This window comes from Antedon mediterranea, chromosome 8, assembly GCF_964355755.1.
Source record: "Antedon mediterranea chromosome 8, ecAntMedi1.1, whole genome shotgun sequence".
NCBI lineage: Eukaryota > Metazoa > Echinodermata > Crinoidea > Comatulida > Antedonidae > Antedon > Antedon mediterranea.
The window spans coordinates 5,298,210-5,315,939 of NC_092677.1; the positions used below are offsets into that span (position 1 = coordinate 5,298,210).

General features: G+C 31.9%; 2 protein-coding genes across 2 annotated transcripts; both read left to right on the forward strand.

The window, feature by feature from the left end:
* Positions 1-4,961: 4,961 nt before the first annotated feature.
* On the forward strand, positions 4,962-6,053 carry LOC140057195 (junctional adhesion molecule A-like). The gene is made up of 3 exons (XM_072102750.1): positions 4,962-5,100; positions 5,249-5,563; positions 6,007-6,053. Exons 1-3 carry the CDS (start codon positions 4,962-4,964, stop codon positions 6,051-6,053), a joined length of 501 nt encoding a protein of 166 aa, XP_071958851.1.
* Positions 6,054-6,282: 229 nt separating this feature from the next.
* On the forward strand, positions 6,283-8,936 carry LOC140057236 (uncharacterized). Its single transcript, XM_072102806.1, has 7 exons — positions 6,283-6,363; positions 6,605-6,777; positions 6,921-6,995; positions 7,218-7,289; positions 7,442-7,530; positions 7,683-7,823; positions 8,029-8,936. Exons 1-7 carry the CDS (start codon positions 6,284-6,286, stop codon positions 8,323-8,325), a joined length of 927 nt encoding a protein of 308 aa, XP_071958907.1. The 5' UTR covers position 6,283; the 3' UTR covers positions 8,326-8,936.
* Positions 8,937-17,730: the final 8,794 nt, after the last annotated feature.

The following is a 17,730-nucleotide window of genomic DNA, read 5'->3' on the forward strand; positions in this document are numbered from 1 at the left end:
AGGTAGGTCGTTTATGAAAATGATAAATAATAAAGGGCCTAACACGCTGCCTTGAGGGACTCCGCTTTTAACCGTAGACCATTCAGAAAATGCTGCGGCCACTCTAACTCTTTGTCTCCTCGCTGTCAAAAATTGATGTATCCATCTCAGTAGGTTTCCTTTTATTCCGTACGCTTCCAATTTTGTTATTAATCTCTGGTGGGGGATAGAATCGAATGCCTTACTAAAATCCAAATATACAGCATCAAAGTTTTCTCCCGCATCCAGCAATTTCGTCCATTCTTCCATCACCTCCAGCAATTGTGTGACGCAAGATCTACCTTTCCGAAACCCATGCTGTGCTTTTATAATAAGGTTTCTATCATTTAGAAACTGTATAATTTTGTCTCTCACAATTGATTCCAAAAGTTTGCATACGACAGATGTCAAACTTACTGGCCTGTAGTTTCCAACCTCCGTCTTGTCCCCTTTCTTAAAAATTGGTACTACATTTGCACATTTCCAGCACTCCGGTAACTTTCCAGTCGATAGTGATTTGTTGTATATTGACGTCAATGGAGTTGCAACAATTTCTTTAAGTTCCTTCAGTACTCTTGGATGCACGTCATCTGGTCCAGCTGATTTATTTGAGTTCATCTGCTGAAGGCATGTAAGCACTTCCTCCTTTGTCACTTCAATTGACTCCAAATGGTCATCCACGTCAACTCTTGGTGTAACTTCTGGCAATGACTCGAGGTCTTCATTCGTGAATACACTTGTGAAAAATGCGTTGAAAATTTCCGCTTTATGCTGATTGTCATCAGCCATATTACCCTTTCCATCCTTCACCAATCCAATAGATTGAGTTGTTTTGGTTTTCTCTCTTACATATTTCCAGAAACTTTTAGGATTTGTTTTTACTTCATTGCAAATTTTCCGCTCCAGTGCAATCTTTGCTGCCCTTTTTTCACCTGTTACTATATTTCTTGCCTTTTTGTAACTGTCATAATCCTTCTGTTGTCGAGACCTTGTAAACTTTTTCCATGCATTTTGTTTCATTTTAATTTTCCTCTGAACGTCACCAGTCATCCAGATAGGTTTATTTTCTTTTTTTATGTTTGACTTGGGAATACAGATCTGAACAGCATTTCTTATTGATTTATTTAAAGCTTCACAGGCCTCTTCAACATTTGTATTTTCAAATTGGTAGTCCACCTCAGTAATCAGTTCTTTCATTTTAATATAGTCACCCTTGTTGAAATTTAGCTTGTATTCCATTTTCTCTTGTATTTTAGTTACACAGTCATATGAAAACAAGATTGTTACGTGGTCGCTTTTTCCTAATGGTGGACCTATCTCAATTTCACTTATTTTGGTTTCATCCATGGTGATTACTAAGTCGAGTATGTTAGGTGTTTGACCATCTCGAAATCGTGTTGGTTGCTGTATACACTGGCATAGAAAATTATCTCTAAGGCATTCTATAAACCGATTACTTTTATGTGTTTCATTTTTATTTGTACTCCAAGAAATCCAATCAATTTCAGGAAAATTGAAATCTCCTAACATGATGAAATCAGAAATACCATTTAGTTCACTTGCTTTGTTGATAGCAGATAGTAACGCTTGATTTTTTTCGTCAATACTGTTAGGACTTCTGTAAATACATCCGCATAATAGTTGTTGCCTTTTATTTATTTCAATTTTGATCCATAGTGCTTCCACAAAATTTAAATTCAGTAATTCGTTACAGATACTGGCATTCAGCTCTTCCTTCGCAAAAATAACCACACCTCTACCACTTCTGCCAGAATCAAATTTTGTGTATCCCTTGATGCTTAACTCAACTTCCAATATGTCTGTACAAGTTTTGTTATTTACTTCAGTTATTGCAACCACATCAGGTTTCCTTTGATTTATAATATCACGTAACTCACCTATTTTATTTCTCAGGGCATCTGCGTTTGTGTAAAGAAATTTCAACGACTTCTCATGAAAATCAACAATATCATCGTTTCTTAAACTAGATTTCTTCTGCTTTAATCCTTCTATAAAAGTTTTAAATTTTTTCTTGTCCTCTGAACATTTTTTTTTTCTTATAAATTTTTGTTTCACTTTTCTTTCTAAGTTAAAATAATTTTCTTCAAAACAAAAAGATTCTATATTTGAAAATTCTTTATGATGATGAACTAGGGCCTCGAAAACGATCAAACGCCGGTTCGCTATCCCGCTTCATAATTTTACCTCTTCTTATAACAAGATCAATCTCGCCGTTATCTTTCCTTGATCTTAGTTCCTGTCTTAACTCATAGTTCATTTGCCTCTCTTTTTTTGATCTATCAGGATTAATATATATGTTCTTTAGAAATGCGTGATCCGTGCTTCTAAGTTTTTTTGCATTTACCATCACTTCCCTTTTACTTTTCAGGCTATCCAGAGAAACTCTTGCCATTCTACACCCGTCTTCCGTGTATTTCCCAAGCCTGATCACTTCTGTTATTTTAACTCCCTCTATCTCTAGACACTCATTGAATAATTTCTCAATAGCAACCCTGTCTTCCTTCAGTCTCTGCTGAGAACTTTGGTTATCAGATTCAGGTAGATTTTCGATCACAATATTTAATTTACGAGATTCTCTATCTCTATATTCTTCAATGCCTTCCTGAACACTCTCTTTAATTTTCCCATCCATTAGATCGTAGCTCTCTTTTAATTCTATCAAATTATTTCTTGTGTCGACCTGGATTTTTTCAATGACTTCAATGTTTTTATTGTTTAGTGATGCTCTAAGCGCCTGATCTTTTTGCGTTTTTTCCACAATATTTAATCTCGCATTCATATTTTCCATGTGTTACGTTCATAATTTTTATCTATCTAGTGGATAAGTAGTGGCCACCATTCCTTCATCTATGTAAAATGAATTATAACAATGTAACTTAGCTCTGTTTACACTATCAAACTAGTTTGAAAAAAAAGTGTGATGTTCCAAAATATGGTAGTGATGCTCAAATACGGTAGTGATATGACATCATCATGTCCATATATGGGCACATCACATTGTTTTGTAAAGTTTGATAGTGTAGACAAAGCTTAAGAGCAAATTTCATCAGCTTATATATTTTTTTAAAGGGATTGAGAGGAAAAATCATGAGTACTCAACAGAAGAAGGTATCAATAATTTTGAAATGAAGTGCAGATATGGACCAGCAGATATGCCATTAACAGGTTACAAGTGGAAGAAGATTAGGGAAGATGGCACAACAGAGATTGAGGATTGTTCTAAAGATTCTAGATTTGAAGTAACAAGTTACCAAAATAGCATTCTGTCTTTGAAGATAAAGAATGTTGTACTTGGTGATGCTGGGATGTATCAATGTGAAGTGAAGCCAGTTGATGGAGAACAAATACTGAAAGATACTACACATCTGACAGTGAAGGAAGGTAATTTTATAGAATTAAATGAGAACCTGTTTATTTTTTTTGTATGGTTTAGAAAATGTGTGTGATAGTAAAGTATATGGTACAGTTGAGAAAATGTTGATGTTTATAATGCCTGATAAAGTGAAGAGATTGCCTACTGTAGTATTTCCAGAAGTTTTTTCTTTAAAGGCCTATACATGGAATGTTTGTTTATCCTGTGTAATAATATACATATTGATAATCTATTATTTACTAGCAAAATATAATGTAAATTTTGTATTAAGCTGATGAATATATTTTTGTTTAAAAACATTTTTTCCTGGAAATGTCTTTTATAGATGTTATCAAAATGGAGATTTCTGATGTTACTATCTATGAGGGTATCAATAGTGCTACATTGTTGTTAAACATAAAATATGTTGATGATTCTGTTAACATATCAAAAATCACATGGTATAACCTTGTTGAAGGTGAAGAAATTATGTTGCTGACATCAGCTGATTCACGCTATGAATGTGAATATTTGGATTCAAAGAACAGTGTATGTTTTAATATCAACAATGTTGAACCTGAAGATGAAGGAGAGTACATATGTGAAGTAGAAGTTAAAGGAAGACAGAAAATATACAGATGTTCTGGAAGGCTAACGGTTAAAGGTAATGTATATGCTGCCAAATTAAAATACCTGGAATACCGGAGGTTGCAAATTCTTGAAATTTAATTGTGAATCCAAATCAAACATACTGTAAATTTGAAGATGTAAACAAAATTTTTCCACACACTTGCTTATAGCAATACTCATCAACAAATGCATTTCTTAGGTAGTTTTTTTGTTTGAATTCAAATATTTGGTTCAACAGAAATTTATAATTCCCAGCAATGTTTTAACTGTATATATGAACTGTTTTATAAGTTGTTTTGTGACTGTGTAATTTGGTAGTAGTCACTCTCATACTGTAGGCCTACATTTAAAAGTAACACATCCAAATGCCAACTTTAAGTCAATGGCTACCAGATGTCTCTGTGAGACGGTTATCTGAACCAGTACCAGTATTCTGTCATTAATATCTACTGTTTTGAAACTGTGTTCATATTATGGTATCATTACATGAGTTGATTCTTTTTTTATATATAGAAACATTAGGGGCCTATACTCCCAAAAAAAGTAAGCAACTCTTACAAGTTTCAGTTACTGTATAATAACAAAAATGTTTGTTTTTAATTAAATTTTGTTTGGACCATTTGTATTTGTAGGTCCTATAAAAATGGATATTCCTGATGTTATAACCAATAAAGGTGTGGAATGTGATAAGTTGTTGTTGAAACTTACATATTTTGATAAGTCTGCTGAAATATCTAATATCACATGGTATAAGCAGGTTGAAGGTGAAGCAAAAGAGCTGACATCATGGCAGTCACCTAATCCAACGTCTGCACAGTCACCTGATCCAAGATCCGCACAGTTACCTGATCCAAGTTCCATACAATCACCTGATCCAACATCAGTACAGTCACCTGATCCAACATCATCACAGTCACCTTATTTAACATCACACTATGAAATGGGATTTGTGGGTCAGAGCAATGTATATCTCAACATCAGGAATGTTGAATTTGAAGATGCAGGAAAGTACACATGTGAAGTGAAAATTGCAGGAAGACGGAAAACATACAGTTGTTCTGGAACTTTAACAGTTCAAGGTATATCTAAAAACATTTCTTGGCTGAAATTAAATACTACACTACTAATACAACCTTGGAAGTAATATGTTTAGAAATGGCAAATATGGTGTTTTCTACAAAAGATTAACAATAATAGTGAAAACTAATTGTATATTCCTACTTTCAGATATGACACTAAATGACTGTCTTGTGACAGTTGAAGATAAAGCTGTTTTAACTTGCAGGTATCAAATTAAGAATCCAGTAAAAGCTATCAATTGGTATAAGAAGACTTTTGGTGAATACAAGATGATATATACTTCTGATGCATTCAATCAAAAGATAGCAAATGTACCAGAAAGATATAAATCAACTTTTAAGGATAATGAAACAAGCTTAGAGTTTGAGCAAGTGTCGGTAACTGATGCTGGAGAGTACATGTGTAAACTTGAGACTGAGCACTGTACACCCATGACCAAATTAGCAAACTTATCTGTACAATGTAAGTAGATTTTGAAATATTTAATTTTCCATAAAAACTGATATATTAATGTTGACTGTATTGAGGGGCATTATAGGCTATTTTATACCTATAGACTGGCTATTATAATCAATCAAATAGTATGTAAACCATGTGATTTAAATGTATTTATAGTACTTGTTAATAATAAATTTCTCTTGTGCCATTTGGCCATTTATTCACAATATTATACAATCAGTTCAATACATAAAATTAAGAAGATAGATATTTTTCAAAATGTTTGCTCCATTTACGTTTAATTGCTTCTTTTTGTAATATAATTGAAATGTTATTAATAATGTTGATTTCAAATATACCCAATTAAAATGACAAATCAGTTTGAAATTTAATGGCTTGACTTGTTATTTTAAAGTAAGTAAGTCAAGTTTGCTGACACCTATACATTAATATGTTTTGTTTTGTAGTTGATGTGTTTACTGGAGTTGATGAACTAGGTAACACATACAGGTAATTGCCTTAATATTTATTACCATCATGATTCGAAAAATCAAGACATTTAAAACTGCATGATTGGTTTGTTGATATCCATTCAATTGTTAGGTTTTTTTTTGTTATACTTCACAAGACTTTTTATTTCCCATTTTCAATCTTTTTTTTCCCTTGTTTTATAGACACCCTGCGGTAGTCTTTTTGAATTCCCATTTACTTGTCTTTTGTGTGAAAAACAACTCGGATGTAATAATGAGAAGAGGAAAGATGAACAAGAAGAGTTTGATTGAATGGGAAGAATCAAGAGTTATTTTACGTGAAAAAGATACTAGGTATTAGATAATGAAAATATTAATCTAATTTTGTATTGCATAAAAAGATTATTAAAGTTTATTTTAAAAATTCACATTAAAAATTGATTCTAACTCTTGAGTACAATGCTTTAATGAAATGTATCTGCTTAAAAAAAGGGGATACAATTACAAATCTCAGTATTATTTTAAAGCACTAATTAATTATAAAATTACCATGACTATTTTTGCACTGTTGCATTGTTTAATATTTACTGTACAGCTATCATAATCTAGTACCAATTGTAACAAATAATGGAAAGGTGATTCTAATGTGTGGTAAAAAAGATAATAACAACACAAAAGAGAGGAAGATGATAAGGCTGAAATCTGATGATAATGGAGAGAATTGGATTGAAGCATGTAATGTAGAAAACTCTCCAGGCGATATTCTAAGTAAGTTATTTTTAAATATTAAAGCTGAGATTAATGCACTTTTCAGGGTTGGATCCATGATTTATTTTGTTTTATATATGGTTTTATGTGTCTTTTATCGGTTTTTATGTGAAATCTTTTGCCAACAACTTTTTATTTTTCAGGCCTAGGTCATGGTGTATGTTTAGATTCAGGGAAATTAGTTATTGCAGGAGTTGAAAATCTGGACAATAACGAGAGTAAGAAAAGTAACACAATTAATAAACTTTTGTAAAATTATGGATGTGCTTAATATTAATATTCAAACAATAATAAAAAAATGATTTATCTTTTGTAAGTTCAACATACTGTAATTTAACATAACATCACTAATTGTATTGTGTATCATTAAAAATAAATATAACAGTGACATTGTTTTTTTTTGTGGAATTTGAAGAATTGTGTTTGTGTTGTTTTTGCAGGAAAACTATTTGTAATGACCAGTACTGATGATGGTGACACTTGGAGTATTGTATATGCTGAAGAGAACACTGGTATGCATCTCATAAGTCTATATTTAAAGAAACATTGATTTTTCTTCCTTTCTAAACACCTTACAGATTTTATCTGACAAATGTTATTTTTAGAAAATTGTAAGAAAAGTATGAATTGTGCAAATAATTCAGCAAATCTTTTGTTTGTGTAGAAAATCTTTGGAGTACTGATAACCTTAACAGTTGGGAACTTCTAAATACTGTTAAACCACATGATGCTACCTTAGGAGAACACATACAAGTAAGATTAAAGAAGCTTTTCATAAAGAGACACTCTAGTAGTTTAATAGTATCTCTATGGTTTAGTTTGAGAATGGATTATTTTTGTCAAACACGAACTTTAGTTTACTGCTTTAAGTGCCATTTTGGCATAATATCTCATTTGTTCATTAGGTTGTTGAATATGCAAATGACCAAGTTTACATCAGCTGTTCTTTGGAGAACAGTAATCAACGTTTGACTGCATACAGCAATGATGGATGTGAAACATTTGAAATTGATAATGAATTATTGGAGGCAAATCCAGAATGTCAGGTAATCTACATGCAAGTCTTGTATATCTAATGTATTGTCAACTGTCTAGTCTCATCTATTGTGGTACTGAGTGTTGTCGTTGCTATGGTGTGAGAACGTATAATTGTTGTGTCCAATCAAATGACAAAGATCTACGTAACTGTAAAAAACTGCTTTGTCTCATATTAATATAATTAAAATGTTATTTAAATTGTATTATATCAAGGGTGGTATTGTACGTTTACCAACCAAGACAGATGAGTATTACCAAATAGCAATGGCAAGTCATGGAAATGAAACAAAGAAGGATCTTACACTTTACTTAAGTGAAGATGGTTGTAAAACCTGGTGTCAGTTTAACACACTAGGTGCAGTGAATGCAAGAGAATCTGACCTAGCTTACTACAGTGTAAAAGAAGGGAAAAAAGAAGCAGAAGGAATAGTGTGTGTTTACAGTTATGGTTCAGATACAGAGGGGTATAAGATTGGAATGCAGTTAAATTCTAACAAAGAAATTATGTAAAAAAAAAGAAAATGTCTTTATGCAGTAAATATCATCTACACTATTTATTGTCTTTTTTTTAGATTTAACAATGTTGTCTTATTTATACAGATAATAATGGATTTGATTGTTTTTGTAGGAAATCTGTATTAATGCTGTATAACAATATAATAGGTTTTAGTGTGAAATGGTAATTTGTTTTATGAGTATAAGTCGTTGTTATCTTTTATGTATTTCCACCTAGCTTAATGGCATAACCAAACGTTGCTACCTACTTTAAAATAGTATTAAAGATTGACATTTTTTTAAATAGTTAGATTTCAGAATATATAGTATGTAATTTGCATGGTAATGCCAGCAACAGCGGTAAAATTAAAATTAAATTAGGCCTGTTTAACTTTATTAATAACACGTTCAAGCTAATTTCTATCATTATTGTTATCATCTAGCATTTGTAATTGTGAATACAGTACTAAAATGTAAATACTCAATAATTAAGTTTTTAATATTACAATAACAAGAACAATGACGTGATTATTACATGATTGTGTATCTTTTCAATAGAGTATCGTACGATAAAATTTAACACATTTTCGGTGTAAACGTCTGCAATAATAAAGTATTTTCCTTTTTAAAACGTTAATTAAGCATTATAGAATGTGGTTATCGGTGATTTTTTGTTGTTGAAAATACTGCAATCGCCAAATGAAATGGTTAGTATACTGCTGTTGACCTAAAAATACCGTGAAGTTGTCCTTACTGATGTGTGGTGGTCGTAATACTCAATCCACCAATTTAATCTATTAACTGTACATATTTTTGTGAACTTTTGCATTGATTGATTGATATGATACCACAATCGTGTGCTATCGTTTACAATATAAAGCTCTATAGGTACCGATATTACTGACTTTAATACTACCATGTAGGCGCTAATGGCTGATCTAATCTAAACTTCCTCTCCAGTTGGCGCGCAATTTCAACTGCCCCTAACATCCCGTGAAATATAATATCTAATGTACAGAGTAGGCTGTTTCTACCGCAAAACTATTAAAAAGGTTTTTGTTTAATATTTTTTTTTTTAAACGAGCAATCAGCACCGCTTACTTTGAGTAACAAGCAAATGTTAAAATGTAAAAATACCATGGGAAAGTATTTCATTTTTAAATTCTCTAGAACTCATGCTACTTAATTTACTTTAAACTTGGTGATCATGAATATAGTTAGTCATAAAACTGTTTACAGTAATAAGGTTCTTCAACCTTTCCTTTTTGTGACGTACTACTAATTACAGCATCATTAGGTTCTGCATAAACTTCCAAATAACTTGCAGAAATAAGACCTTCGTACTCGGGATTTCGGCGTTCCATTTTAATTTCTCCTCTTTCCTAAAGAAGCAAAACAAATATTGGTATTAACCTCATTGAGTGTGAGCGAATATTTATTACTGTATTTAAGTTAGATTAAAAATCAATTATTGTTTGTCTTGGATGACGGTCCCATAAATGGTGTCACAGTGTGTAAATTTTAAATAGTTTTACCTCTACTTTGTCAATGCATTCTGTTTTCGACATAGGCTTGACATATCCCTCGTCATCTAGGCATTCTGTTTTCGACATAGGCTTGACATATCCCTCGTCATCTAGGCATTCTGTTTTCGACATAGGCTTGACATATCCCTCGTCATCTAGGCATTCTGTTTTCGACGTAGGCTTGACATATCCCTCGTCATCTAGGCATTCCGTTTTCGACATAGGCTTGACATATCCCTCGTCATCTAGGCATTCTGTTTTCGACATAGGCTTGACATATCCCTCGTCATCTAGGCATTCCGTTTTCGACATAGGCTTGACATATCCCTCGTCATCTAGGCATTCTGTTTTTGACATAGGCTTGACATATCCCTCGTCATCTAGGCATTCTGTTTCCGACATAGGCTTGACATATCCTTCGTCATCTAAGCATTCTCTTTTCGACATAGGCTTGACATATCCCTCGCCATCTATGTTTACATCTAAGCTTGTCGAAATTTGCAAACATTGATTCTTAGGATTTTTATGTTCCATTTCTGTTACTTCTCTCTGTAAAACAGCCAATATATAATTTAGGTTGTGAGTTTTCATCATACAATTTTGATGTTAAATCTTGTCACTTATTGACACATTTTCGGTATGCTCTTCTGGAAATAGATTGTAGCTAAACTAAATTTAAACATGACTGATCATTTTTAAAGTCAGACATAGTTAATGAATCAGAACTTAAATATAAAACTATTATCTTTAACTTGTTATGTCACAGTTTTGTATCTACAGAAATGTTTGTTTTATTACCGACTGGTAACCAATTGTTACTTTAGTAGGTGACGTAGGCTTGACATATCCCTCGTTATCTGTGTCGACATCAGAGGTTGCTGACACTTGGTTCTTAAGATTTTGATACTCCAATTGTATTACTTCTCTCTGTAAAACATACAATAGATTATTTTGGGAAGTTTTCGTGATAAGTTCAAAAAACATTTATTTATTCAACAATGGCATTATACAGTATAATATAATTATAGGTGTGTACATAAATGAAAACATAGTAATAAGCCATCATTTGGGGTCTTCTCTAGAAGAAAACAAGTGTCTTGTCTCGAGAAAGACCCCAGAAACAATACACATACATTTAATGTATCACTTATCTATCTGTTTAAAAATCTTGAGGTACCGGTACGCTCTGCTGGAAATATAACTAAAAGGTAGGATTTGAGTATTAAACTATGAATTGGTAAGACACAGTCTCTAAACTACAGAAGTGTTTTCTACTACCAAAACTTATAAACAATTGTTACTTTATTAGAAGTTGGCTTGACATATCCTTCGTCATCATAGCTAGTCGAAATTTGCAGACTACTAATTACAGCATCATTAGGTTCGTCATAAACTTCCAAATAACTTGCAGAAATAAGACCTTCGTACTCGGGACTTCGGCGTTCCATTTTAATTTCTCCTCTTTCCTAAAAGAGCAATACAAATATATTTATTATCATCATTGAGTGTGAGAAAATAATTTGTAAATTTTTCTGTTGAGTGAAAGTCTGTGGCTTTTTAGAAAATGTAATATATAATATTTCGTACGCCGGTGGCAAATAGCTGAGAGTGGAATGTACCCCAGATGTTCTTTTCGCTAAACCACAGGTACTAACAGTAAAAAAATTTAAAGAGCCATTAAAATTACACCTCTTTTCTGAGGCATATGAAATTAATGAATAAAAGAAATCGGATTCTCAATCAGCTACAGTATGTGGTTGCTAGGAGCACTTGTAGTGGATATGTGCGCTATATAAATTATTATTGTTATCGTTATTATTACAGTCGATCGAATCAACTTCGCCATACTTTTTCTATGTCTGATTTTTATGGTATAAAGTAGCAATTACAATGTAAAGTAAGAGGTACTTTAATTGTCAAATATGTACCGCACTGATACTTCCAACACGCTTGGTGGTCCTCGCGCTTCGTTGCTATGTTTTTGTCTGTCATCACTAGTCCTTTGTACTTAAAATGTTGCAATTCTATTTCTATTACTTCTCGACTTCCGATGGTGAACTGGTGTCGCAATGTAAAATGTATATTTTAAATTACCTCAACTTTTGCGATACATTCTGCTTCAGACATAGGCTTGGCATATCCCTCGTCATCTATATTTACATCAGAGTTTGTCGAAATTTGCAGACATTGGTTCTGGGGAATTGGAAGTGCCATTCGTGTTACTTCTCTCTGTAAAACATGCAATAAATCATTAATTATGTTTTGTATATTTTGTGTTGAATTTTGACAGCCAACTGGTAACTTGTCAATGAATAATAATTATGTTAAACTCCATTCTGTATCATTTTGAATCAGTTCGCATTTGTCGTAATGGGAAAATAACTGCTTTTGAGTGTCAAGTCCGACCATAAAGTTGAAATTTAGTTGAGTTTTAGTATTAAACAATATTTACCTGTATTCTTGTTCTAGGCCTTGCTTTATTTGTCGTCCTGGTATCACCGGCGTCCACGGTATGCTCTTTGTTTATCTCTTTGTAATCTCCAACATTTGAAGGAAATTTCAATGTTTGATATTGAGGATTTTGATAATCAAAATGGATTTCTTTTATTTGTCTTACCTTAAAGAAACAATACTGATAACAGTAGATATAATATCTATTAAAATTACATTTTAGGCCTACCTTTCTTTTTTAGTTAACCACTTTCGTTTTATATTGTATTAATATATTAATAAGTTTTAGTAAAAGTCAATATTTTATATTGATTTAAAAGTACTTACAAAAATATAACGGGTTATTAGAAACGTCGGGACGGAGCAAATAATTGAAGTTAGAGCTACAGTTATGACCACAGTTATCAAAGCATAACCTAAAAATGCAATGTAAATGTTGAACAGAACATAGGCCTAGTACTTAGTATAATTAATTATGGTTATAATATATTGGAAATCTCACTTTAGTAACAGAGGCACACTTTGTTGATAAAGGTGCGTTCAAATGATAAGTTAAATGAATGAAAATAAATGCAAACATGTGTATAATACAGCAGGCATACAAAAATAAAATTAATAACTTAAAATGAATAAAATGAATCAAAAAATGAAACTGTAATAACCTAATCCAAAATGTATACAAAAAAACCAATAAAGAACATTGAATGCAGATAATTTGAAATATTTTTTCTTTTTAGTCAACTTTACCTGTATTGCAGTTCTCTAGTGATGTTGTTTCATTAAATATTTCGTTCTGTACATAACATGTACAATTTGATTGATATATCTCATCATTGATTTCTATAGTTTCTGAATAGTTTTCTTTCTTAGTCACTTCTCCATTTTGCAATATCAATAGGCCTACTGATGATGTTTTTGGGTATCCCTCTACTGTAAATGTTGCAAGTCCATCTTCAGTTTTTAATGTTACAATGATATCTAAACAAAACAGAAGCTAAAAACGTAACTATTAAACTACTATTAAAACACTGCTTGGTTTAAACTAAAACACTCACTAACTGGTTTAATACTCTTTAACAATGTTGAATCAATGTAGGTATAACACATAATGTAGGCCTAGCATAATAATCAATTACGCAACAGCAGTTGAACATATTTTGAACTTTCTGTCATTTTTTCTAAAAAAAATAATTATTAACTGAAAAACTTTTAAAACATGTTTACATTTTTTCTACCTTAACTTGTTCTACTGTTAAGTTTTTTGTTTTACATTTTGTTACGTCGATTAAGCTTTTTTTTAGCGGTTGATTGTTACGTTTACATACAATAATATGCTCAACTGTATTTATTTTCAATACTGGTCTAAAGTGGTGAATGATTAACAAGTTGAAATGTAATCATTCAGACACTAACACATATTACTTGGTAAATACAGTATGGTGACATACCTTTCAAATTTTCTGTAGGCCCATCTGTAGGCATATCTGCTTTGGGCCTACAGTTCTCAAGTGATGTAGAGGCATTCAGTTTTTCATTCTCTGCATAACATGTAAGATTTGATGAACATATCTCATCATTAATTTCTATAGTTGCTGTATTTTCTCCTTTCTTAACCACTTCTCCATCTTGTAATATCAATACTGATGATGGCTTGGGATGGCCCTCTGCTGTACAGGTTGCAAAACAATCTTCATGATTGAATGTTGCGATCATATCTAATGAGGGAAGATAAAGCTTAAAGCTTAAGAAAATGAATATTCTTTTGGAATCGATATAGGCCTAACAGCAAGAAAATTAAGCTTGTTATTACAGATTCAGTTCATCACACCTTTATTTAGTTATGAATATATCTGGGCCCTTACAGAAAAGGACCCACCACAGGACTCTAAATGAAAGAAAAAGAAACGAAAGAAAGAAAACTTTTAATAAACAAAGCAAATTCAAAAAGTTATTTTTAATTATGGGACCCTTTCTAGAAGTACAGTACAATATATGGTAAATGATGAACAAGAAAACTATTTATAAACAAAGCAAATTCTAAAGGTAAATGAAACATTCAGTAGGTGGGGGAGTAGGGGCAGAAAAAATAATAAGGATATTCAAAATTTAAGTATTCAGAATATATATAGAAAGTTTATTTTTACAAGAAAACAAAACAAAGGAAAACAAAACAGTGATATTTTTTCTAATTCAACTTATCAAAATTACTACCGTATATTACATAAAAACTATATTTTTGATCGGCTCATATCATTAATAGTAGGCTATCATTAGATACAAACAAATGTACCACAACATATATTTTCTACGTACAAAATATTTCCAAATGTTTTCCGGCACTAATTTTAGCATCAAGTCCCTTAAAAGGATCACTTTCTGCTTTACATGTGTATATACCACTGTCTTCCATAGTGGCTGCTTCAATCTTAAGGGCATTGCCGTTGGTATTCATCTTCTGTCCATCTTTATACCAAGTAATGTAAGGAATAGGATCACCATCAGGTTTACTACAAGTAAATGTGACTGTTTCACCTTCATAAGCAGTGCTTGCTGAGGCATTAAGACGTGGTTGATCCAAGTCTGAGAAAAACAACGAAAATAATGGTATAAAAATTTACAAATGTAAGAATGAAAGACATTTATAGAGTAGACCTAGTATTAATGAGGCATTAAGACGTGGCTGATCCAAGTCTGAGAAAAAGTATAAAACAAATTAGACAGCAGACAAATAAAGATGTAGTCAACACAAATTACAACAAAAAGAAGTGTATATAGTACTATGCCTATTGATACTCAAGAAAATGTAACTCTAATTCCGGAGTTATACTATTGGCGTGACGTGGGAACATTTACAATTATAGGCCTACTATTTAGTAAAAAAATTATTAAGGATGTCGGTTTATGATAGCTTTTTTTTCAGGCTACATCATGATTATCTGGTATACTCACAATTTACAGTTAGCATAGATGGACTTAATAATGTAATCATTCCAGTTGCTGTTTGTATCTGGCATCTAAATATTCTTTGAGAATCATATCTCAAGGGCTGTAAGATCACCAGACTAGCTTCACCAGGAGCAGTGTGTAACAACCGGAAACGTCCATTTTCCATCTTTTTATCATTCACAATTCCTGGGTAGATCGTTACTTCATCTTCATTTAGTTCATCCCATTGTAGTGAAGTAGGAGTAGAAGTAAATTGTGAATAATCACAAGTTATCACCACTTCAGCATCTCCTTCTTTGGCTGTCTGGTTAAAGGTCGTTTGACCATGTGCTTTAAAATATCAAGCATATCCTATTGTTTATATTTAACCAATGATAATTCAAAATTTAACTGTCTCAACCTAAAAATATATATATTCTACGAAGTCATGCAAACAAGTAAAAGAATAAAACTGCTCTCAATCAGCATCAGCTGTTTTTAGTTTTACGCGTTCGTAATCTGGTTATTGAAAAATAGTTTAATATTAACTGACTGACTAAAAAGTGTATGGTCGTTTAGTTGTTGATTATCATATTTAATTATATTTTAATTATCTTACCGACTAAAGATTGTATATATACAATAAATAAAATTCGCTTCAAACCCATCTGAAAAAAAAAAATAGAGAAAAAAACTTTTTATTAATATTGGTTTACAGCATGGAGGAAATCTATGTTATTTCGTCCATGAATATATAAAGTTTATATTATCTATAATGAAATCCTCATCGTAAATAATCGTTAACAACTAACAAACTAGAACAGAAGGATAGTATATTTCAAAAGAATAAAAGCTATTATACATTCACGCTTGTTTCGTTTCACGGAACCGGAGACGGTGCCGTTCAATTCTGTATATGATTTTCCATTGTTTTAATAACAATACGGCGCCGTGTTCCTTTCCCTGAAACGGAACAAGTGTGAATTTAGCTTTTTCAATGCCCAGCATAAATACAAGTTATATATCTCTTACAAGATTCTTCTTCGATATCTCAGTAAGTTTTTTTTTATCGTCGCTGTCGGCTCGTTTCGTTTAGTTATCTTTATTATCATAATAGTCATCTTCACAATCAATGAAAACATTACTAATTTGTTCAATCTCTCATTCATCTTCTTTTTTTAATTTATAATTAGTTATGGTTAAGCTACTTACCTTTGTCTTCTCTGTCAAGAAATTAACACTGTGTCGATTATTAGTATTCGTTATTATTTTAATAAAATTGTACTTTTTTGTTTCATTTTCGATCGCATTCAAGGACGTAATCCACCATGACATTGATATTTAAACTGATGATTGGTTGATTTTTGATATAATGCAGTGCCATTATTTACAGATAATCAATTATATGTTCTGTTAATAATAGGGAAGAGTTAAATTGTTAACTCTTCCCTGCTACAACGATCTTGTGTCAACTCATGTATTCAAATTCAATTTAGGCTTAAATATGTTGTATTCTTATAGGCACCCATCACTCTCGGCTTATTCTTTATTGTTGCTACTATAGTAGGTTATAGAGGATTACGTCGGCATAAATAAACTATAGGCCTAATTCCCGTTAAATTTTATATACAAATATCATCTTCCAGAAAATAGTGTACATCTTCATAGCGAATACCGTTAAAGATGTATTGTCTCCCTTTTTTGTTGACTATGCCATTTTAATTTTAATGTTCCATAATACTTATTCACTTTGACCAAAAATTTGATCGGAAAAAACAATTATTTACCTGCAGAACCTGTTACCTGCTACAAGAAAGTAGTGACATTGGCTGCCAGACAATAATGGGTTTTGGGTTTAATTTAACCGCGTTATGTCGTCTTTATAAGTGAAAACATTATTTGTTTTAGTGTTTTTCATGCGGGTGACTTTATTAAACTAAAAAATGGCCTATTCAAAATCTGATTTTATTAATCTTAATTTTAAATGTTTTTTGGTGACTATACATCTTATTATTACGGTGTATCCATTATTAATGATAAGAACAATCTACACTGTATATGCTAACAAATATGAAAAACAAGATTCACGTAATTACCCTTTTTGGCACTTCAGGCGTTCCATAACATTTTATTTTTGCAGTTCAGGGATGTTTAAAAAAAGTGGGCGTATCCGATTTCCCACAAGTCGCGTACAAATTAAAAGAATTGAACATGCTCAGAAGAGGAGAGGTAACTATAGCCCCATTCTACTTAATTTTAAGGAGATTAGATTTAGCCTTTACAACCAGCAACTAACGAAATGGGGGCCAGTAGTGCTTAGGCCTAGTTAGTGGGTTTTATTTAGTTAGAGAGTTAGGCTACCTAAAGCGTCTACCACCCACGCTAATTTTGTCGGGGGAAAACCCAGAAACAGTGATTTTCATTTGTGTGGGGTTTATTATTGATTTGTCCAAAATTATTTTGTTTTGCAAATTGTGTTTAGCCAGACAGGGATTTCCCATAATTTTATTCTCAACTT

Coding starts and splice junctions, on each gene's coding strand:
- LOC140057195 (XM_072102750.1), top strand. CDS start 4,962: ATGGGATTTGTGGGTCAGAGCAATGTATATCTCAACATCAGGAATGTT. Junction 5,101..5,248: donor TGGAACTTTAACAGTTCAAG/GTATATCTAAAA, acceptor TCCTACTTTCAG/ATATGACACTAAATGACTGT. Junction 5,564..6,006: donor AGCAAACTTATCTGTACAAT/GTAAGTAGATTT, acceptor TTTGTTTTGTAG/TTGATGTGTTTACTGGAGTT.
- LOC140057236 (XM_072102806.1), top strand. CDS start 6,284: ATGAGAAGAGGAAAGATGAACAAGAAGAGTTTGATTGAATGGGAAGAA. Junction 6,996..7,217: donor AAATCTGGACAATAACGAGA/GTAAGAAAAGTA, acceptor TTGTTTTTGCAG/GAAAACTATTTGTAATGACC. Junction 7,824..8,028: donor AGGCAAATCCAGAATGTCAG/GTAATCTACATG, acceptor TATTATATCAAG/GGTGGTATTGTACGTTTACC.